Source organism: Balaenoptera physalus (assembly GCF_965194825.1).
Source record: "Balaenoptera physalus genome assembly, chromosome: 7".
Taxonomy (NCBI): Eukaryota; Metazoa; Chordata; class Mammalia; order Artiodactyla; family Balaenopteridae; genus Balaenoptera; species Balaenoptera physalus.
In genome coordinates this window covers 4,985,910-5,008,172 of record NC_138886.1, presented here as the reverse complement: position 1 = coordinate 5,008,172, position 22,263 = coordinate 4,985,910, and the positions used below count along the sequence as shown (strand labels likewise).

Genomic DNA, 22,263 nt, shown 5'->3' with positions numbered 1-22,263 from the left:
TGCAAAACCACAGCAAAGGAGGGCGTGAAGCAGAATGCAGCCATAAGAAAGTCCGTTTAGGGAGCCACAAGCAGGGACGAGATGACAAAGACACGGTGTTGCAGAGACGCCAGGTTCTCTCTGCCCTGCCCTCCCTCACTCCGGGAGCAGCGTGGCCGGGCTGCAGAGGCCAGGTGCGCCCATCCAGCCCACCCACCGCATGGCACAGCGCTCTGAGGACACCACTGGCTCAGGGGGGCATGGCTCCAGTCAGTCTTTCCCTGTTCACCAGCCCACGGCTCAGGGCGGAAGAGCGGACGGAGGAAGCCGACGGGGAGGCAGGCAGGACCGGCACCGGCCCTTCCCAGGATGATGGTGGAGGCGGCAGACCACTTCCAGGTACGCGCATGTTCCCGAAACTGCAGCAAGCTGCCCTAAATCTAAACCTGCTTCCTCAGGTGGAGGGAATCATTTGTCACATCACACGTTCTTCCAGGGAGCCCTTCTTAGAGGAGTGAAAAGTGTCACAAATGCTCAATTATATCCGATGTTGCTTGCACTGACCGTGGCCTGCCAGTTAAGGGAAAAGTCTTATTTTCACATGAGCAAACTGAGGCTTTAACCCATAAACCTGGCCTGCAGCCACCAGCCCCGTACGCTGTAATTCCGAAGGAGACCACGCCCCGCGAGCTTCCTCGTGTCTCTAGCTCTTGGAGATGCACCTGCCTCTCCAAAGCTTCAAGGTTTTTACGTTGGAAGTGTCTTGGATTTCCGGCTAAGACAGGGCAGCTCCGCCCAGGACCTGATCTTTCAGAAGAAATTTCTGGCCAGAGTCACGAAACATCATTCTCTCTGCAGAGGAGCCAGCCCTACCTTCCTGCTTCCTCTCTGCTGCAGCCTAGCCACGTGTGTGTGTAGAACACGGACGCCTCCTCGGCAGGGGTCAAGGCTACCACCGGGAGCCATTCCTCTGTGTCCCCAGAATTGCTCGGCAGCAGGGACACAGGAGGCCCTCTCAGGTTAGCTCCTCTTACTGTGCCGGGTTTGGGCACCGTGTTTACCCATGAGGCTCTCCTGACAAGACGTGGGACGGAGGCAGCCTCGGCGGCCAGGCCTGAAATTTCTTAATTAGCTGTGCTTCGCACGCTGACACTACACTGGGGTCATTCTGTCACTAACAACATAAAGGCACCTTGCGCTAGCGAGGGCTTACCACACGCGGGCTCCGTGCTGAGCATCCTCATGGAGTCCCTTCTCACAACACCCGCCAGAGTCCTGTCATTTGGGGCTTACAGAGGGCATGTCACTTGCCCAAGATCACTCTCCAGAAGTGTCAGGGAAGGGGACAGCACACTTCCTCCTGGAAGTCACCCATGTGCCCAGGGTCTCAGAGCACCCACGGTGGCCCAGGCATGGGGCCAGGACGAACGGGATGCCAGAGCCCGCCGCCCAGGAGGGCCACCGGGGGGGTCAGCACTCGGCTTGGGCCTTTCTGTTTGGGACACCGCCAGGTCCCCTTCTCAAAGCCCCCCACCCTCCTTCTGGGCCAGACCCTGCACATGAAGGCCTGTGAGGAGCCCACCTCTTGCTTGAGCGTCAGCCTCGCCATGATCTCACTGTGGTCAATGAGGGACAGCTCGTCCACCTCCTCCTCCGACCGAGCCTCTGGAGCCTCTGGTGACTTCAGGGCCCTGGAGAGAGAAACGGTTTGCGTTGTGTCAACAGACCCTGAGCTCCACGGCTCCCGGGGGCCAAGGGAGCGTGGCCCCGTGCGCAGGGTCTGTGTGGCACAGCCGCTCCCCTGAACGAGTCCTCCCCGGACTGTGGCTCCAGCGAGAAGCCCAGACCCGCTTCCCACCCCTCCACAGGGGGCCCGGGGGATGGACAAGAGGCCGGGATGCAGACTGGGTTTCTAGCTCTGCTCCTGCTAAGCTGTGTGACCTGGGGACAGTCCCTGCTCTCTCCGGACACTCCAGCAGTAAGTGGAAGGGATTAAGCACGCAGAGCAAGAAGGTTCCACTGAGCAATTTGAAAAAGTAATGGTCTCAGTCGCCTGTGTCAAGGCCCACAGACCGCACGGACTGTCAGTACTCAAGGAGAGAATGGCAAAGGGCCAGCGGGACGGGGGAACGAGCCAGCATGATCTCAATGCCGCCCCCAGGTCTTTCCCCAGGGCCGCCTCTCTAGTGGACTGAAGAGGAGCACGAAGCAGGCCCTTGTCCACGGGCGCCGCTGGACAGCAGCATGAGCAGGGGTCCAGCCTGAGCCAAGGGCAGGGAAGGCGTGAAGATGGGACAGGCAAGCTGGGAATGAAGCGCTGAGTAGGAGTTTGGGTGAAGGGGGAGGAGGAGAGAACCTCCAACAGACGAAGCACATGGGGAGCCTGCAGAGGGGGCACAGCAGGCAGATGGATGTGGGGCCTGCGGGCACCACGCTTTCCCCCAGCATTTTCTCCGATATTCCCATCATTCTCATGATTGATCCTGTGAGTCACTGACTGGCCTTGTGGTCGCAGGCTTCATTTTTAACCCTAAGTATCTGAGACATTAAAACCTGGACCTTTTGGGAATTCCCTGGCAGTCCAGGGAATTAGACTGTGATTAGACTCTGTGCTTTCACTGCTGAGGGCCTGGGTTCAATCCCTGGTTGGCGAACTAAGCTCCCACAAGCCACACGGTACGGGCGAAAAAACCCAAATCAAAACAAAACAAACAAACAGAACCCCCGGGCCTTCAGTAAGACAACACGGATGGGCCAGAGCAAAACCACGCGCAGTCCCGGGACGAAGCCTCACTGCACGTCAGCGTCCGGTCTGTGGCCTGGCCTTCGTGGAAAGAGGACAACATCCCAGTGACCGCCCCTAGCCAGTCAGCGTGCGCACCCTTCTGCTTCTTGTGCAGGGGCCGCCTGAACGCTGAAAGATGGCACCCCTGGGTCCAGCGGAGCTAGAGCCCATGAGCTGCTGTTGTCTGGCACAGATGCCTCTGCTACTGCGTGATAGACTAGACAACCCATCACCCCATAACACTTGGGGAGACCTGAGCCTGGGCCACTGAATCAGACTCCGTGTGGACGGTACTGAGGGGCGGCCAGAGTAGGCTGGGCAGGCAGCCCTTGTCAACAGGCCCCTAGAGAATGCTTTCTATTTTTTTTCCTGTCTCTTGCTATTTTTACCACATCTTTAACCATTTATGTTTAGGCCTGACAATAGCAAGTGGGTATTGCTTAGCTCTGTACCCAGGACTCCAGAAGTAGCCGAACCTTAGCCTAAAGAGGGAGGAAAAGCTTGAATTTGTGGAGCATTTCACAAAGAAGGGGAAGTCAACATAAAGTCGCAGGTGGCAGGGCTGATTCACAGGTCCTGCACATTATCCTTTCTATGTGTGGACTGGAGAAATCTACTACATATTTCCAAACCTGGGCAGGTTTGACTCATGCTAATGTGGAAAATGTTACCAAAGATTAAAGAGACATATGACTAAATGCAGAGATGACTCCTGATTGACCCTGGTTCCAAAAAATAAGCCTTATAAGACATATTAGGGAGAACTAGGGAAATGGAAGATCATTTGCATATCAGATAATGTGAAGAATTTATTAGTCTTCTTAGGTGCGATAATCATATTGTAATCAGGTAGGCATCTAAAATTTTTTAGGAGGCATGCTGAAATATTTAGGGGCTGAGTGTCATGTCTGTGACTTACTTTCAAATACACACTACATACAATTTACACACTATCTCTAGAAACTCACAATAAAAAGTTTGGTGGGGGGGAATCTTTTACACTCCTTTATTACATTTGAACTTGGAAGAGGCAGAAGGAAGGTTGGCCTAGGATTTGAGAAAGAAAACACTGTTGTGGGTAATTTGTAAGGTGAAGAGTATGCGTGGAGATGCTCAAGAAGCAGTGGCAGCCTGTGTGCCAGCAGGAAGGCTTATGAGGGGTGCAGTTATCAGTGATTTTTCTTATTTTCTTGTACGTTTCTATACTTTCCATGTTCTCTACCCTGAGCATGCATAATTTTGAGAATCAGAATAAAGGGAAGAGTGTACACACATATCTCAGAGATACTGTGGACTTGGTTCCCAGCCACTGCAATAAAGCAAATATCACAATAAGGTGATTCACATGAATTTTTTTCGTTTCCCAGTGCATATAAAAGGCATATTTATACTATACTGTAGTCTGTTAAGTGTGCAATAGCATTATGTCTAAAAAAACAGTAGGGACATCCCTGGTGGCGCAGTGGATAAGAATCCGCCTGCCAATACAGGGGACACGGGTTCGAGCGCTGGTCCGGGAAGATCCCACATGCCACAGAGCAACTAAGCCCGTGCGCCACAACTACTGAGCCTGCGCTCTAGAGCCCGCGAGACACAGCTTCTGAGCCTGAGCTCTAGAGCCTGCAAGCCACACCTACTGAAGCCCGCGTGCCTAAAGCCCGTGCTCCGCAACAAGAGAAGCCACCGCAATGAGAAGCCCGTGCACCGCAACCAAGAGTAGCCCCCCACTCGCCGCAACTAGAGAAAGCCTGCACGCAGCAATGGAGACCCAACGCAGCCAAAAAAAATTAAAATTAAATCTTAAAAATCAATCAATCAATAAAAATTTAAAAAGTGTACATACACCTTAATTAAAAAATGCTTTATTGCTAAAAAAATGCTAACCCCCATCTGAGCCACTGGTGAGCTGTAATCTTTCTGGGGGTGGAAGGCCTGCCTCGATGCTGGCAGCTGCTGACTGATCAGGCTGGGGCTGCAGCGATTTCTTAAGACAAGACCGCAGTGGAGTCTGCCGCACCAACTGGCTCTTCTCTCACAAACACTTTTCTCTGGAGCAGGCGATGCTGTTTGCTAGCATTTTACTCACAGTGGAAATTCTTCCAAAATTGGAGTCAGTCCTCTCAAACCCTGCCGCTAATATTCTAAATCCTTTGTTGTCATTTCAATAATCTTCACCGCCTCTTCACCGGGAGTAGATTCCATCTCAAGACATCACTTCCTTTGCTCATCCATAAGAAGCAACTCCTCCTCTGTTACAGTTTTATCATGAGGTTGCAGCAATTCAGTCACATCTTCGGGCTCCACTTCTCATTCTAGTTCTCTTGCTATTTCTACCACATCTGCAGTGACTTTTTCCACTAAAGTCTTGAACCCCTCAAAGTCATCCAGGAAGGTTGGAATCAACTTCTTCCAAACTCTCGTTAACGTTGATATTTTGATCTCTTCCCATGAATCATGAATGTTCTTAATGGCATATAGAATGGTGAGTCCTTTCTGGAAGGGATTCAATTTACTTTGCCAGATCCATGAGAGGAATCACAAATTATGGTACTGATAGCCTTACAAAATGTATTTTTTAAGTAATAAGACTTGAGAGTTGAAATTCCTCCTTGATCCGTGGGCTGCAGAACGGATGTCGTGTTAGCAGGCCTGGAAACAACACTGATCTCATTGCCCATCTCCATCAGAGCTCTTGGGTGACCAGGTGTATCGTCAATGAGCAGTAACATTTTGAAAGGAATCTTTTTTTCTGAGCAGTAGGTCTCAACAGTGGGCTTGAAATATTCAGTGAACCACGTAGTAAACAGATGTGCTGTCATCAGGCCTTGTTCCATTTACAGAGCACAGGCAGAGGAGATTTAGCATAATTCTTATGCGCCCTTGGACTCCGGGAATGGTAAATGAGCACTGACTTCAACTTAAAGTCGCCAGCTGCATTAGCCCCTAACGAGAGAGTCAGCCTGTCCTTTGAAGCCAGGCATTGACTTCTCCTCTCTGGCTATGAAAGTCCTGGATGGTGTCTTCTTCCAATAGAATGCTGTTTCGTCTACATAGAAAATCTGTTGCGTAGTGTAGCACCTTCATGAATGATCTTAGCTAGATCTTCTGGATAACTTGCTGTAGCTTCTCTGTCAGCACTTACTGCTTCACCTGGCACTTCGACGTTACAAGACGGCTTCTTTCCTTAAACCTCTTCAGCCAACATCTGTCAGCTTCAAAATTTTCTTCTGCAGCTTTCTCGCCTCTCTCAGCCTTCACAGAACTGAAGAGGGTTAGGACCTTGCTCTGGATGAGACTTTGGCTTAAGAGAACATTGGGCTGGTCTGATCGTCATCGTCTATCCAGACTACTCGAACTTTCTCCATACCAGCAATAAGGCTGTTTTGCTTTCTTATCATTTGTGCGATCACTGGAGCAGCACTTTTAATTTTCTTCAAGAACTTTTCCTTTGCATTCACAACTTGGTTAACTGTTTGGTTGGTACAAGAGGCCTAGCTTTAGGCCTATCCTGGCTTTCAACATGCCCTCCTCACTAAGCTTCATTTCTAGCTTTTGATTTAAAGTGAGAGGGACTTCCCTGGTGGCGCAGTGGTTGAGAACCCGCCTGCCAATGCAGGGGACACGGGTTCGAGCCCTGGTCCGGGAAGATCCCACATGCCACGGACCAACTAAGCCCGTGTGCCACAACTACTGAGCCTGTGCTCTAGAGCCCGCGTGCTGCAACTACTGAAGCCTGCGTGCCTAGAGCCCATGCTCCGCAACGAGATGCCACCGCAATGAGAAGCCCGCGCACTGCAACGAAGAGTAGTCCCCACTTGCCACAACTAGAGGAAGCCCGCGCGCAGTAGAGGAAGCCCGCGCGCAGTAACGAAGACCCAACGCAGACAAAAAAAAATGTGAGAGAGATGTGTGACTCTTGCTTTCGCTTGAACACTTAGGGGCCATTGTGCGGTTATTAACTAGCCTAACTTCAATACTGTGTCTCAGGGAACAGGGAGGCCTGAGAGGGAGAGAGATGGGGGAACAGCCATTTAGTAGAGCAGTCAGAACACACACAACGTTTATCGATTGTTTGCCATCTTATACGGGCATGGTTTGTGGTGCCCCCAATTACAATCGTAACCTCAAAGATCACCGATCGTCATAACAAATATAACAATAATGAAAAAATGTGAAATCCTGGGAGAATTACCAGATACATGAAGTGAGCAAATGCGGCTGGAAAGATGACGCCTACAGACTTGCCTGATGCAGGGTTGCTACAAACCTTCACTTTGTAAAAAACACATCTGGCGCAGCGCAAGTGTAAACATAAAGCCCCAGCAGGCCTGGCGTGCTCGCCGCAGGGGCAGCTGGGGCAGCTCTCACTGGGCGGGCAGACGTGATGCTTTCAGGGCACCCAGCTCCACGTGGGTAACTTCCTACCTGTCCCCGCCGTCCCTGCTTTCCTTCCCAGGTGCACTGCCGGCCGACGAGGCGTCTCTGGGATGTCCGTCCTTCGATGCTGGTGATTCCTGAAAAGAGAAGGCAGTGCTGGGTGTGTGACAGGTGCCCCCGCTGGGCTGCTCTGCTTCCCAGCATTCCTGCCTGCAAGTGGCTTTTGAGTGCAAGTTCCTAAGGAACTTGAGATGTAAACATGTCAACCGTGACCGCGGTCCATTACACAGGAAGCACAGGCCCTCTTCAGACTAGCACCTTGCCTCTGGGGAGAGTGAAAGCACCACTACTTATAACCTCTGTCAGCTGTCGACCTAGAGGAAGCCATCCCAACCACCTCCTGGAAGAAAGGACCGTCACAGGAGCTACCGCTCAGCCAAGCTCCGCCAGGCGCTGCGCATGCCTTTCCTCACCGGGCCCTGACCAACACCCTGCCTGCTGGCCGACATCACCATACCCGGTCACACGAAGAAACAGAGGCTGTGGGAAATGAAGGGCCCGGCCCCAGACCCCCGAGCTGGAAGGCTGTGGCCCTGCCCGCTATGCCCTGCAGGTGTGCAGCAGGCCTCCGCCAGCTTCCCAGTCACAGCATGCCCTCAGCACCCAAGGGCCTAGCTGCTCGAGTGCACAAAGGCAACCCCTCCCTCCTCCAGCAGCCTTGCTTCTTCCTAGGAACCTGGGCCCACCCACTCAATGACGACACGGCCCCCCGGCATCCCTCGTCTGCCACCGAGGCCACAAGAGAACGGGGTGGGGTGGGGGGAGTGTGAAGATGCGGAACGTCCTCACGGAGGGCACTGCAGCACCTCACGGGGCCACAGGTGGAGGGGAGAGCTCTGCAAGGCCAGCCTGGAATGGACTCCATGTGCAGAGGCTGAATTGGATGACGGTGGGGGAGGTCACCAGAGGGGACAGGTGAGGTGGGAACACCAGGCGAGAAACAGCTTAGCTCCCAAGGACGGGGCTGAACCCACTGGAGAGAAAATTCCACAGTGTTCTACAACGTGCTAATACCTGAAGTGGGGCTTGCCTCATGTGGATATCTAGGTGCTATGGGGGCCCCCTTAGGGGGCCATCCTCACGAGAGTGACCACGCTTTTAATGGACTGGGCCCTCGAGCTGACCCCTGAGGAGGACGGAGTCCTCATGGCACCTCCCCTTCAGGGACTCGGCCCCCCGCTCAGGATGGTGGCGAGAATTAGTTTTGAAGGTTTTGCAGTTGCTCATGTTTTGCTGCAGCAAAACCTGGAAAGCTGACTGCTTAACAGAACTGCTGTACCTTGACTGTCTGCCGCTGGGAGGGCAGTAAAACAAGGGCAACCACGATAGGAGGGAGGCCTGGCGGACTCACCAGGTTCCTTGGAAGCAGGGACTGTAGGCGTGGAGCTTGATGGGTGGGAGGGGGATGTCGGCTTGGAAGGCTCAGTGTGGGAGAGAGGAGTCCCTGCCTCTGGGGGAGGGACAGAAGATGGGCCCCAACACCAGAAGATGGGGTAGAAAGAAATCCCTGAGAGCAACCGGACACGTGGCCAGGGCCAAGGCCAGGCTGCTCCCGTGATCTCCAGACGGCCCACCGGCCAGGCTGGAGGAGCAGTACACCGCTGAAGCGAAAGCAAAGGAGGCTCCGCTGGAAGCCCTGTCCTCTCCCCGCGGAGCCGAGCCGGCCCCCGGCTGGGCTGCTGGTGACCGGGAGGCTCAGCCAGACAGAAGCAGGGCCCGACCCCTGCCAGGCTAGGCCGCAGGCACAAGGCAGCCCGCGGTTACTTACTCCTCGCTGCTCTGGCCAGAGGCATACAGACTGACGGATTCACCCTCACTGGCGCGTTCGCTCTGGGGGAGACAGGACGAGAGGAAACGCACATGTGACGGCCCCCCGCCACGGGGCTGGCCCTGGCAGGGACGCTCCTTTCACCAGGAGGAGAGGATGGCAGCGGCGGCATGCCCTCCGTTCTCCGGGGACGCCTTCCCAGGGTCGGGGAACAAAGCTGCTTCTGCCACCTCCTGCCTCTGTCAGAGGGTACCCACGTTTCCTGCTGGAGCTTCCCCAGAGGCGTCAAGGGCCACTCAAGCTGTCCTGGGGGAGGCGTACTCCTCCCCACTCTGCCGTGCTGGGGCCAAACATGGAGGGAGAGAGGCAACACGTCAAGACAGCTCCAGGCCGGAGCACTGGCTGCACGTGCCTGCGCTTGCTCTGCCCCCTCCCTGTCCGTGTCCCCGCCCACGTGCACGGCAGCACTTCCCTGTGCCCGGGCGAAGCGCTGAGGCCCATCTTGAAGCACAGCAAAGAGGCCCTCCACCCTCAGCACCTCGGCAACTAAACACGCAACTGCCTTCTGAGCTGTCGGAGATCTCTGCACCTTTCTCTAGAAACAACCAATCACACAGAAAACCAGTAGCATTTGCTATCTTATGCTTATGACAACCTGTTGTCTCTAAATGGTCACTAACCCATTTGCGGAAAATCAGATCCCTAGTTTGATGGGAACTTTGCAGAGAAGGTATTTTCTGTTCTGGAAACAGATGGGCTACGGTTTCACCTGGTGACCTGTGCACCCCTCAGTCCAGCCACGCCGCGACTGGCCCACGCCAGCAACAGACTTGACCGCTCGGGAGGGCGGAGGCTTTCTCAGAAGGCGCAGCCCCACGGGGAGGCGTGTGTGTGTTGAGTTCTCACCGAAGGCGTCTGGGGCGAGTCAGTGAAAGAGGTTTCGGAAGGAAGGCAGACAGTGTTCCCATGAAAGCTGCTCTCCTGAGAAGATGAGAGAGGCCCGTCCAGGGTGCTGGGAGGCGGACTGGCTACGGTTGGCACCGCTAAGTCAGAGCTCTGAGACTGGTGCACAGGTGGGAAATGTGGAGAGGAAGAGGAGGTAGACGGGAGGAAAGGCTGGACGGAAGCTTGGCTGTGAGGCACGAAATCCTGCGAGTAGGACCTAAACACAGATTTATACTACGGAGTCAGAGTGGAACACAGACACGAACACGAGAGGATGGGAAGAAGAAAACAGACAAAAGAAAAAGTAATTAGATTAACTCAGCTGAGCCGTGACAGGCCGTTCACAGTCATTCTAACCAGGACCACCACTCAGGCCAAACGACCACCGTGTTCCTCTGGCCTGAGGTCCCCCCACCCTGGCACGGGTCCCTTGAGAAGGGCCTGAAGACCGACCAGTGCTGTCCTCAGTGTCTAAGGGGCAGTGTCTACCCTGTCCTCAGGGGCAGGACGCGGGTAGCCCCAAAGGAGAGCAAGCCGCCCCCCACTGTATGGGGGTCCCGTCCTCTTTGTCAGAAAATTAAACCCACGCAACCCCATCTATGCCTCTTGTCCTTCCAGGAACCTGGTGGCTAAATTCAGTGCGTGTAGTCAGACACCTGGTCATGTTTACTTATTTTGAGGTTTTTGGTTGAATCTCTCTGGTTTTATTCCTTGGAAGTCAAACACTGCAGCCTTTTAAATGTTGTAATCACTTCAAATCCCTTTGGAAGGGAAGGGCATAAGCCTTAAAAAATGGTTGAAAGAACTGTGCTACCAAAATGCTAAAAATTTCTGAATTCATTTCCCTTTCTGCCTAACCTGTTTTCTTTCTTTTTTTAACAAATGAAGTGCGATGCCTCTGACGCCACCTGAGAACCGCCAGGCTACGCTCTTCGCTCTTCAAGATTCTCATCGTGGGAGAAAGGCCTGAGGTCAGGCAGGGGCGCGACAGCAGATGCCCACAGCTCCTAGGAGCCAGCGAGCGCACTCGGGCCTGGGCTCTGCTGCGGCAGGAGGGATGGAGGAGCTTTGGGACAAGAATCCCATAGTGTCATCATGTCCTGCAAAGGGTTTGCCAAACGGGGAGGAGCGCGAGGCAGGGCCTGAATCTGAAGTCCCTGCCAGGCTCACTTCCCACCCCAGGTGCTGGAACTTGACAACAGCCCGCCCAGCACAAACATGCACACTGCTCACTCAAATGTCCTTTGCATTTTGGCATAGGATTTCTGAAACCCACGGACAAGGAGGAGGAGGAAGAAGAAATGAAGTTTTAAACTAACCAGAGGTCAAAGCCACTCCTACCCTTAAGCGTTTTTGCGAAGCTACATGCTTACAGGTTAACTGGACGGAGAGCTGCTGCCACTCAAGGGACAGGCACAGCCTCCCTCTGTCCCCCTGCTGCCCGCCCTGCCCTCCTAGGCTGTGTGGATCAGTCTAGAGCTCCTTCCCCCTCCTTGGTGAGGCCAAGGCCCTCTCACCCCATGAGCCCCACTGGCTGCTGGTTTAGATCAGACCCAGGATACTGCCTGGGAACCGACTCGTCTTTACACATTTTATTCCCCATCTAACTCACAAACTCAAGGTCGACCCTTGGACACAGGCAGGTGAATTAGTGGAAGTGCTGTACTGACACTGAAGGCTTAGATTCCTACTGGTTCCGATTCGTCCACATCCCTTCTTTTGAGAGAAGCTGGGGGTGGTGGACCCCTGGCTCGGCTGCTCTCCCCCCGAGGGCTGTGGGGCCTGAGCGTCCACAGTGCCCTCCCCCGGCAGGTGCCATGTTTCACCTGACCTCTCAGGGCAGCCATCCAGGCCTGGCCTTGCTGGGGATGGCAGACGGGTGACGGGTTTGGCTTTGGGGACTCTCCATTTCACCTCTGGAGGATGTTCCCCTCACAGTGAGGCTCTCTCACTGGCTGGAAAGGTGCGCAGAGAAGACCTTGAGGGAAATGCATCAGCTGAGGGATGGAGGGATGGGATGGCCCAGTCCTGGGAGGCCAGCCTGTTTTGGGCAGTGGCTGAGGCCTCACGCAGGAGCCCGGGCCCCAGGCCTGTCGGATGCTCGCTCCCAGCACGCAGGTGCTGCTATGAGATGTGCTAACAGATACCTCTCCCTTGGCCATGACTCCATCTAGTTTACGATTCATGGTCAATGCTGCTATGGTCGGGATGTCTGCGTCCCCCCAAATTCTTATGTTGAAATCCTAACCCCCAGGGATGATGGGATCTGTGCCACAGAAAAGAGGCTCCAGGGGGATGCCTCACCCTTCTGCCACGTGAGGACAACGAAAAATCTGTGACCAGGAAGAGGGCCCTCACCTAACCATGCTGGCACCCTGATCTTGGACTTCCAGCCTCCAGAACTGTGAGAAATAAACTTGTTATTATAACCATCCAGACTCTGGTATTTTGTTACAGCAGCCTGAACGAAGTAAGGCAAATGCCAGCTCTGGAGTCCTGACACGTCCTCACTGACGCCCCCCTCTTGTCCATGCCCCATGTTGAGCACTTTAGTGGGCCCTGCAGTAACCAAGCACCCACTTACACACACACACGCACGCGGTGCCTTTTCTGGGAGGCGGAACAATTGCCTAGAAGGCACATTCTCTAGTCACACAGACCTGGGCTTGGGTCCTGGGCTCTCTCTCTACCTGTGTGACCTTGGGCAGGTGAAGTAAGTTCTCGAGCCTCAGTCTCTTCCTCTTTAAAATGGGGATGAAAACAACAGTTCTTCTCTTACAGGGTCTCTGTGTGGATTTACTGAGACGCCCCCTAAGTCCTGCTGTGTGACAAGCAATCAATGTCAGCTAGCCTCTCCTGCCCTCCAAAATACCCTCAGGAACTCCTCTAAAAACAGAGCCAAGGCATTTAATTAATTAATTCAATACATATTTACTGAATGAGGGAATACTTAGGAATAGATTCTAATGTTATTAACTAAAGTGCCTAGAATATCACCTGACTCAGCAGAGCATCGACTGCGGGTGTGGACAGTACTGGACAAGCTTCCCTCGCTGTGCAGGTGCGGGTCTGAAGTGGGAGGCGGGGGAGGCCACCAAGGGTGCGGACTGCAGGGGAGGGGGCAGCCGCCAAGGAAAAGGGAAGGAAGATGCGCATCTCTTGGACAAAGTATCCAGGCCGCCCCGCCCGCCAGCCCGCCCTCCGCAACAAGGCTGCAGCAGTTCTGGTATTCAAGCTATGCAGTCCTGCTGGGACAGGAGCCAAGCCTGAAAATCACCTTCCAGTGGGCGGGGAGACGCGGTCCCTCCGGCTGCCCTGCACACTCATTCCCATACCGGTCAACAAGCCCGGTCTCCACTGACTCCCAGAAAAATGTTTCCAGGCCCTTTAAGATCATATTTATTCACACGGGCAGGGAGAAAGCAGGGCTGGCCGCTGAGCAGAAACACCCCTTCACCACAGCCTGGAGTTTATTTTAGGATCTGGCTGGTGCCCGGATTTGCTGCTGCGCTCCGCGGCAGGAATTTTTATTTATAGCCAGAGTAAGACTGTTTGGGCTGAGGAGGAGTTTATAACACGAGGGGCTGCCTGTCTGGAGACGGCAGATTTCTGCAGAAGATCTAGGCGTGCTGGAGCAAGTTGCTGGGGAGGAGAGCAGTCAGGAGAGGGGGCACCTGGCCCCCACACCAGCCCTGATCACACAATCAAAGCGCCAGCAAGAACCATCTCATGATGATGACGACGACGACGACAGCTATTCTTACAGAATACTTCCTGCTGGTCAGGTGAGGTGCTAAAGGTTTTACCTGAATCACCTCGTTTACTCCGCACGAAGTGCTGTTATGATCCTTATTACAAGGATGGAGAAACGGGCTGGAAGGGGAAGCCACGTACCTAGTAACATGTGGCTCGGCTCAGCAGAGACGGTGCTGGGGCGGCCATCTCACACTCAGGGAGCGCCCTGGGCACGTGACAGGCCCTAAGCGCGCGGTCCCGCAGCTCTGCAGAATCCTGCAGGCTCACTCCACTCAGAGATCTCCTGAGGGGTGACCAGCCTGCAAAAGGCAGTGAGCCACGGCTTGATATACCAGCTGGAGACGCAGCGAAAAGATCTGCCCTCATGAGAGACATAGGAGCCAGCACCCCACTCTTTTGAAAACATACACCTGAAAGAACGGCCGAGAGAGTCTTCTGGGTATAAAGGATGAGGGAGGCTGATGTGATGTGTGGCCAGTCACATGCTAAAAGGCAAAGCCACCTGAAGCTGGCCAGGCACCGGTTTTCAGTGCCACTTCCTTTCCATCATATCCTGGCATGAAAAACGACTAGGGACAGGCCCTGTGTTGTGTTGGCAAGAAAACAGGAAAGCAGATCTTCACATGAAAAATTCTGATTCCTCAATATGACAGACGTTCCATTTAATTCCGTTGATTAGCAGAAAGCTGGGGGAGCCAGAGGGGGGAGCCAGACGGGGCAGCCAGCGAGCCAGCAGCTGAGAGCTGGAGCCACAGGCCAGAGGACCTTGACTGGTACAGCTACTCCACGGTGACTTGGGCTCCAAGCTTTGGAGAACGTTCAGCTCTACCGATCATGGGGAACACGCGCTTATCGGAGTGAATGGACGTATTGCCGCGGGCAAGTGTTTGGAAGTATAGAGAATTCCAGAGATCAGTCATTACTGTATCCTCTTGGCTCAAGCAAGGCTTATGACTTCATTGTTTTTGGACGCTACTTAGCAAAACAGATAAGCTACTGGACAGCTTGTTTGGGGGCTTAAATTTTTATCCATCATTTGTGAGAAAACATATTCAAGGGAAGGTGCTTTTCTAGGGTGGTTTGGGCTTCCTTCCCCTATGGGGAGCCAGTGGAAACCACAGCCCAGGGCCAGTCCTGGGCTCTGAGGATGCTTCTTTCAACCAGGGCCTGCGAGTGTTGACACGATACGGGTGTCAGTTATTTCTCTTGGAAGGAAGTAAAGCTTTTAGCCGCTGCAAAACACACACATCCATGATTTCCTGGGGAGGAATCTCCTGGAAAGAACCACATCAGATTTGGTTCTTAGATGGGACGTGACCACTCCTAGGTCACCAGGAAGGACCCTTGATAACGGTCCTTGTCACTCCATGTGGCAAACTGGCTGGAAGACTGCTCGTCTCCTCTCTCCTTCCTGGTCCCAGTTAATTACGTGTTTACGAAAGCCATCCTTCGGGTCTATCCTAGGTCCAGAGGGAACTTCCTTCTTTGTTGTGCTTCTGTTAATTTATACATGTTAGATAATGTCCAAAGATGAGTTTCCGAAGCCAAGAAGCAGATTCTGAGGCCAATGCCGCAAGCTTCTGCACTTGCGATTTCCCTGCTCAAGGCGAGGCCAGACACTGTTGTTGGTCCCATCCTGTGAACAATGAGACGGCGCTCAGCTCACCCAAGAAAGGCAACATCAGCATCATGCTGGATTCAAAACACACGTTCTCTCTTTCTGCATAAACTTCTTGGTGGAGTCTATTTTTTAAACTCATTTCAAAATTCCAATCTGTAATTTTATAACAAAGGATGTAAAAGAACAAAAATGTTCTGCTCAGGAGAATTTTAGGACAGATGTAAGCAGAAATTTACTATGTTTCTTCTCACGTTCCATATTTTTGCAAGCTGAATCACAAGATCTTCCTTGAAAACACTACATTTTTGGCCCATGGTTTCGTAGCTAATTATATTCTTGTAAGAACCTCCAATACATTTTAGGATACTCTGTATGTTCATTAAATATTAACCTTAATAACATCAACTCTTCATAAGAAAATTCAGTATAGATTCCAAAATGATCTGAACTTAGTTCTAGAACTCTGACTCAACTATTTTTTACTCAGTTTGGATTTAAACAGCATGACAAGGGCTCTAATTTATACTTATCTTTAGCACTATTTAGAGCCTGTAGCTACACTCTGTGTCAGAACACAAAGGACAAAAGCACGCCTCTCAACGTCTAGCCCGTGCATGGGCTTTTCTTTCTACTGAGCCTCATTGGGTCTCAATGCTTACTGGCCATTAAGCAATTCATAAACATCAACTTGACACTGTATTTCACAGGATGGGGATCTGGATGCTAACCTTAGCTCTGACTTAAAACTCTGATCAAATGGTTCAGCTTCTCTATTCTGGTGCCTCCATCTCCAGAACAGGGGTAAACATTCCGTCACAGAGCAGGAAGGAAGGGTCCTTGACAAGTCGACAAGCAGCTTGACAACGTGAATGTAAAGGCAACTGTCAATGTAGGAACAGCACCCTTAGGGTTCACGTCACACAGGACCTTCACGAGGACCAGGGGCTCCTTTTGGTACCTGACCAGTCGACTGTCACAGACTGAGTCAGATGTACACGTGCAGTGAGGGGCTGCAGGGAAGTTCCTGTGTGTGAAGCAGCCTGCGGGCGCTGACCATCCACAATGCCGTGAGCACCAACAACAGAGTCAGGGAGTCTTCAGAAGGAGGGGCAGAAACAGCTGGCTGGAGCGGCTGCTGCTGCGAGCCCCTGGGGCAAGGATCCCCAAGCCCCGGTCCTGCTTCTGGGCTATGACCAGTCCCGCCTCCTCGCTCGGCCCTTGCTGTCCACGGCAGGTGCGCCAGGCTCTCTCCTGGACTCAGGCGGTGACCATCTCCTCCAGGGCGGGGGCTCGGCACAGAGCCGGGCTTCTACCGCCCCCCTGCGGGCAGCAGAAACCCGGCAGGTGCTTGGCTGCCTGTGCCTCCTGCCTCAAGGCCGTGTCTAGGCTCGGAGGGGCAGTGAACTCGGGCGTCACACTTCAGGGAAGCGACGGCCACACAAGCACCCCGGGTCACTGAGGAAGGGCGGAAAAGCACAGGGTGAACTTCCTGGAGGAGCTAAATCATATTTCAAGGGCCCAGCAGACAAGAAGTGCCTGTGAATCTCTCGGGCCAGAGAGCCAGCAGCCAGAGCCTCCTGGGTCAGCAGAGAAGGAAAAAGAGGAAGAAAGAGGGTTCTCGGCCACAGCCTGGGATCAGTGCCTCTGATTCGTGGGAACGGAGAGGCTCTCCCGTGATGAGTCCGCTCAGGTTGTTCTGATGAAATGCTCGGAAGCAGGAAAAGACGGCCGGGATGGCGGGCGAGCTGGACGCCTCCCCGTCACCGCTCCCAGTCAGGTCAGCGTCACAGAGCACCTGCGACTCGCTGCTGGGCCCTGACCCAGGTACAAGGTGCAAGAACATAAAAAGCCCAGTCCTTACTCGCAGAGAAAAAGAGCCTGAACATTGCAGAAGAAAGAAAAACCACCCAATGCGGCAATACCGAGATAATTCCTCCCTTTTTACTGAATGCCGGTGCGCATCTTGCACTACATTACGCTCTTTATGTGGGTTTTCCCTTTAATCCTCCCGACAACTTCACGCCCCCAGTGACAGAGGAGGAAGCGGAGCTGGGGTGGTATGCTCAGGTCCATGCAGCAAGTAAGGAGAAAGCCTGGTGGGGAAGGGATTGGGGGAAGTGGGGAAGGGATTGGGGGAAGTGGGGAAGGGACTGGGGGAAGTGGGGAAGGGACGGGGGGAAGTGGGGAAGGGATTGGGGGAAGTGGGGAAGGGACTGGGGGAAGTGGGAAAGGGACTGGGGGAAGTGGGAAAGGGCCGGGGCAGAGGAGAGAAGCCCGGGGGTGGGATGGGAGGGGGGCAGGCAGCGATGAGGAGCCAGGGCAGGAGAAAGCGGAGGGAAGGCGGGGCCTGGGACAGGTGGGCGGACGGGCCGGCCAGGCCTCGGAAGGCCTGGCCCTGCAGGGACGGGGTGACACTTCGGTCTGCCCGTGCTGCTTTGTGGGGAAGGAGGGCGGCCGGCTGTGGCGGCAAGGCTGGAAAGGAGGCCACGGTGGCCACACCAGGGGCGGCGATGGGGTGGAGAGAAGGACCAGCGTGGGGTGGGCGACGGGACGGGCCACAGGGCTTGGTGACTGGGCGTGCACGCGTCCTGTGAAAACGAGGTGTGTACGTGGGGCTGGGGGGACACGATGAGCTCAGTTCTCGCCTGGGCAACTCAGTGGATGGGGGGAACACGCACAGAAATCACCGGGACGGGGAGCCGAGGGCTTTGGCCCGTCCCGCGCGGCAGGCGTGTATGTGGGGGTGGATCCCTAATCCCAGGGGGCCCAGAGTCTAGCGAGGCGACGCCGGCACCCGCCCACTACGCTCTGTGGTTTGGCCCCCAAGAATGGGGCAGAACCTGAGAGTCCACGGCTTCCGGGCACCTGAGTGGCCCCCGGGCTGCCTGGGCCGCAGCAGGTCGCAGAGGGGCCCGCAGAGACTCCCTGGCGGGCGGCAGCACGGCCCTGGCTTGCCCGATGCTGATGGCGCCGGGGCTGCTCTCCAGGAAAGCCCGCAGAGTCGGGCAGGCCGACGGACAACGTCCCCCAGGAGAGGTCAGCTTGGAGACACACCTGCCCGTCCCTGGGCCCCAGTGCTGCCCACGGACACTCGCTCTTCTCTCAGAGTGAGTTCTCTCTAAGCAGGGCAGGAACCGTAAGAAGGTGCCATCAGGAAGAAACAAGAGGCAGGCACGGGAGGCAGGAACACATTTTTCCCAGCAGGAGGGCACATGCTGTGCTGTGCCGAGTGGCCGGCCCCCTCGTGACTCCGGCCCACAATCCCTTTCTCACTCCTCTCTTCTTTCCCGTCTCCTCCCCCTTCCCCGTCTGGCCTCCAGACCTGTCAAAGTACCCCGGTCTCCGGGATGCCTGTGACGGGAGGTCGAGGAGGGGGCTGGACAGAGCGAGTCTCCCCCGGGTGGGCCCTGAAGGGCCCTGTGTGCTGCGGCACAAGAGCCTGCGCCCAGCTCTCAGAGGGTCACTGTCAGCGGCTCCACATGTCTCCCCCCTTTAGACTGAAGCCCTCAACATGACACACCCTTGACCTTGTTACCCGAAAGATTTTTAAAAACAGATGACAGTTATTATGGGTATTTCTGAAGTTCTTCTTAAAACCTGGGTCTTCTAGTAGTTTTACTTCTCCAGAATCATTTCGGAAGCCAAGATGGTAAAGAAAGTATTTCAACAGATTCCTAGCACCCAGATAGATCTCTTGGTGATAGTAAATATCAGTTGGCAAAGAAAGGATGTACCAGAAAATAGTTCAGGAGATGGCGGAAAGTGATTTTTCTAACGTTGCCGTTGCGATACCTGGAGGGCACTGGCAACCCCAACGGTTACTGACAGACTCTCAGTAACACCTTGGTCAAGGGTAAGGTGAATATGGACCCAACCCAAAACTTTCAAGATTGGCACCACTAGGGTTCAGAATGACAGAAAACGCAAGCCAGAGGAGGGAGATGGTGAGGAACCAGCACGTGGGACTTCAGTGGGGGGGGAAGGGCTGGTGCTGGAGGGCCGAGAAGCGGGTGGAGGTGGAAGGCGGGCAGGAGCACGGGCTCGGCCGCAGTGAGAACAGGGCAGGCAGCCCAGGGGCTACAAGTGATGGAGGAGAATCCAGGGACAGGAGCAGACGCCAGCACCACATCTGAGAGCTGTTTCTAGGAGGGCCCGTCACTCAAACCCTTACCAGTGTCACCAAGGGGCAGGCCCATTGCAAGGCCCGGCAGAATCAGAACAGGAACGAGGGCGTCGGCCTCCCAGCCCGGGGGAGGCTGCACCTAGCTCTCCACGTCATTCTGGCCTCACGGTCACTCATCGTTTCCCTCAACACCTTCTCCTATCAAACTGGTCTTAATACCCCGGACACCACACGCCAGTCCGGCTGCGCGTCTCCTAGGATCGCAGCGCGTGGCGGGAAGGAGGGGGAGTCTGCGGGCTTGGGGGCTAAGCAGGCCCAGCCGGAGACCGCGAAGAGGAGGGTGGGCGCCAGGCAGGGACGGGGGCAGGAACGCGACTGGCCGACAAGTGGGGAAAGAGCTCGAGACGGGGCCTGAGCCCCAGAGGGCCGCACCCAGAAGGGAGCAGCTCGGGGGGCAGCTGGTCTGGGCGAAGGGGCAAGACACGTGGAAGGGCTGGCTGCTGCCACTACCCTCCAGCCCGCTCACCCAGGACCTCAGTCCCGCGTGCTTATACTGGAGACAACCTTCCAGAGTGTACGCCAGGCCTTCCCGGCCTCATGTTCAGGCAGGGCCCTCGGTGTGAGCAACTCTGACTTCCCTGACCCTTATCTCCCTGAGATCCTAGCTGTCCTTCACACCACCACTCAAGCGCCCCTTCCCCACGAAGCGCTGCCTGACGCTGTCCTGGCTCCGCAGACCATCTGGGACTCTCACGCTGTTACTCACACTCTGCCCGGACCCGAGTCTCTTTTATGCTCAACTTATTCTGCCTACTCAATTGCAAGGGCTTCTCCAGGATGATGGGGCCATCCTACTCGCTCTGGATCCTTCTTGCTGCCTGACCCGCACTAGGAGAGGCTCCGTGCTTATTGGATTAAACTTATCCTGGGATCCTGGGAAGAGTGAACAAGAATGCTTTTTCAGCACCTACTTCGTTTTACATTGATCAAGGCAGGTTTACTGCTCTACAATTCCCTTGGCAAGGTTTTCAGTCTTCCTGTTACATGGCAGAAGTAACAGGTCACTGGACCAAGAACTGTGTGAGGTGTCTTCAGACTTGGCACCTGCTGTATTCCTACGAGGCAGCCCTTGGGAATTCCATGCTGGACTGACGACACAGGCCCAGGGACATTCGGGAATAAAGGGCTGCTCTGAGAGCATGTCAAAGCCCTCTGTCTGGGGCTCATCTTCGAACGTAGCAGAGAATATACAAAGAATACGCTGGTATTACACTAAATCATTTCTCCGGGGTTTCAGCATTTCAAATGTCAAGTGTTGCATACATTTAGGCCATTACTAACAGCTCTTGAGGCCTGGAGGGACTTTCCTTTAAGTGAAATAAAGCACCTTTCTTAGCTCACTCCCCTCAGGCTCCTTTGTGGAGCTGCCGCTGAGAACACATTTCTGCTGCAAGATGCCGTAAGACTCCCCTACGTGCCAGGGGTGAAAACCATGACGTACTCATACCCAAACTTAATTAAAATGCCCTCAAATCTTCTTTAATTCTCTAGTAAACAGTCCAATGCATTGACAGTCTTCTACCCCAAACTACTCAAAAGGGATATTGTAGACACTCTTAGGAAAACTCACACTTAGTTTCTGTTCACAGAGGGGGAAAAACTGTCAAGAGCTGGGATTGTCTACAGGCCAAGTTTTGCAAGATTTGTGAAAGGAGCTTGCCAGAGGTGCATGCTGTGGAAACAGAGGGCGTCTGTGCACCAGGGCAGGGCTGGGCGGGGGGTGGGGCGAGTGGTGTTCAGCCTTTCTACAGCACGTATGCTTGGTGCAGGCTCTACAAAGCTAGGCCCTAGCACTGAAGGGAGGACTGCGTCCCAAGGGCCTCACAACGGGCAGGCCCAGCTTAAACCGGGCGCTGGATGGCTCCCAAATACGGAAACCGGACAAGACCACACTGGGAACCTAAGCTTGGAGAGGTCTCCAAAAGTCACCAGGTCAACCTCATCATTCACAGAGGGAAAGGGAAGTGCAAGCAGGTTAAGCCACTTGCCCAAGCTCTCCTGTACAGAATTAGAGCAGAGCCAAGACCAGAATCCAGAACTCTAAGAGAAAGAGCAATAGTAATAAACTTTCTAAGCTTACTACGTGCCTGGAAGTCTCCTATGATTTTACTTAATCCTCCCATTCACAAACTATTATAAGAGGCAAGGAAAAGTACAATCCCAAAGGACAGAAATTGAGGCCTGGGGAGGATACCCCGATTTTAAGTGGAGCCCAAAGGTGCCCCCTTGCCAAGTTCTTTCCCCTGACATCCAGAGTTTCACTGGAACAGATTAATTGGGTCAGCACAGCCGCACTACTAAGCTGTGTCCTAGGCAATGACAAACAGTTACTGTTGTTTTAAGCCAGAAGGTTTCGGGGTGGTATGTTACGTAGCAAGGGTTAGCAAAAGCTAACTGATACAGCTCCCAAGCTCAAACTCCGTCGTGCCGGGTATAGCCTGCTCTCTGGGGCTTTGCTTTCTACGTGAGGACTACTCCTTTTTAAACACAGAGCACCACAGGGCTGACCCCAGGCCCAGTGTGAGAATGGAATAAAAAGGCCAAAACATCCCTGCCCGTTTATGCCTGGGTGATGGCGTTCCAAGCGTGGTCGCTCACGTTCCCCGCCCCACCCGCTCCCACAGTCCTTCGGGCCACAGCCAGCCAACCACGCGTACCCTTTCCCATCTAGTGCAGGGGTCTGCGGAGAGACAGAGCCGGCGATGGGCAGCAGCACACACGGCGGGAGGCAGGAGCAACAAGGGAGAGATTTCGCTCACCAGTTTCCCAGTAGCGAGCAGCAGGGAGCG

General features: G+C 54.3%; 1 protein-coding gene and 1 long non-coding RNA gene across 15 annotated transcripts in view; one reads left to right on the top strand and one right to left on the bottom strand.

Moving 5' to 3' along the window:
• Positions 1-22,263, bottom strand: part of RAPGEF1 (Rap guanine nucleotide exchange factor 1) — a 139,295-nt gene that overhangs the window by 14,498 nt on the left and 102,534 nt on the right. For 11 of the 14 annotated variants that reach the window (XM_082468104.1, XM_082468102.1, XM_082468108.1 and 8 more), the window contains 3 exons: positions 9,876-10,148; positions 7,190-7,278; positions 1,562-1,670 (listed from right to left, as the gene is read on the bottom strand). In XM_082468104.1, the coding sequence (XP_082324230.1) occupies positions 1,562-1,670; positions 7,190-7,278; positions 9,876-10,148 (471 nt within the window). The remainder of the gene's footprint in view (positions 1-1,561; positions 1,671-7,189; positions 7,279-9,875; positions 10,149-22,263) is intronic. The other 3 variants (XM_082468100.1, XM_082468101.1, XM_082468099.1) reach the window with 1 other exon arrangement.
• LOC309663783 lies at positions 7-22,262 on the top strand. Its single transcript, XR_014265462.1, has 3 exons — positions 7-998; positions 10,803-17,371; positions 22,146-22,262. It is a non-coding gene; the product is annotated as an uncharacterized lncRNA (long non-coding RNA).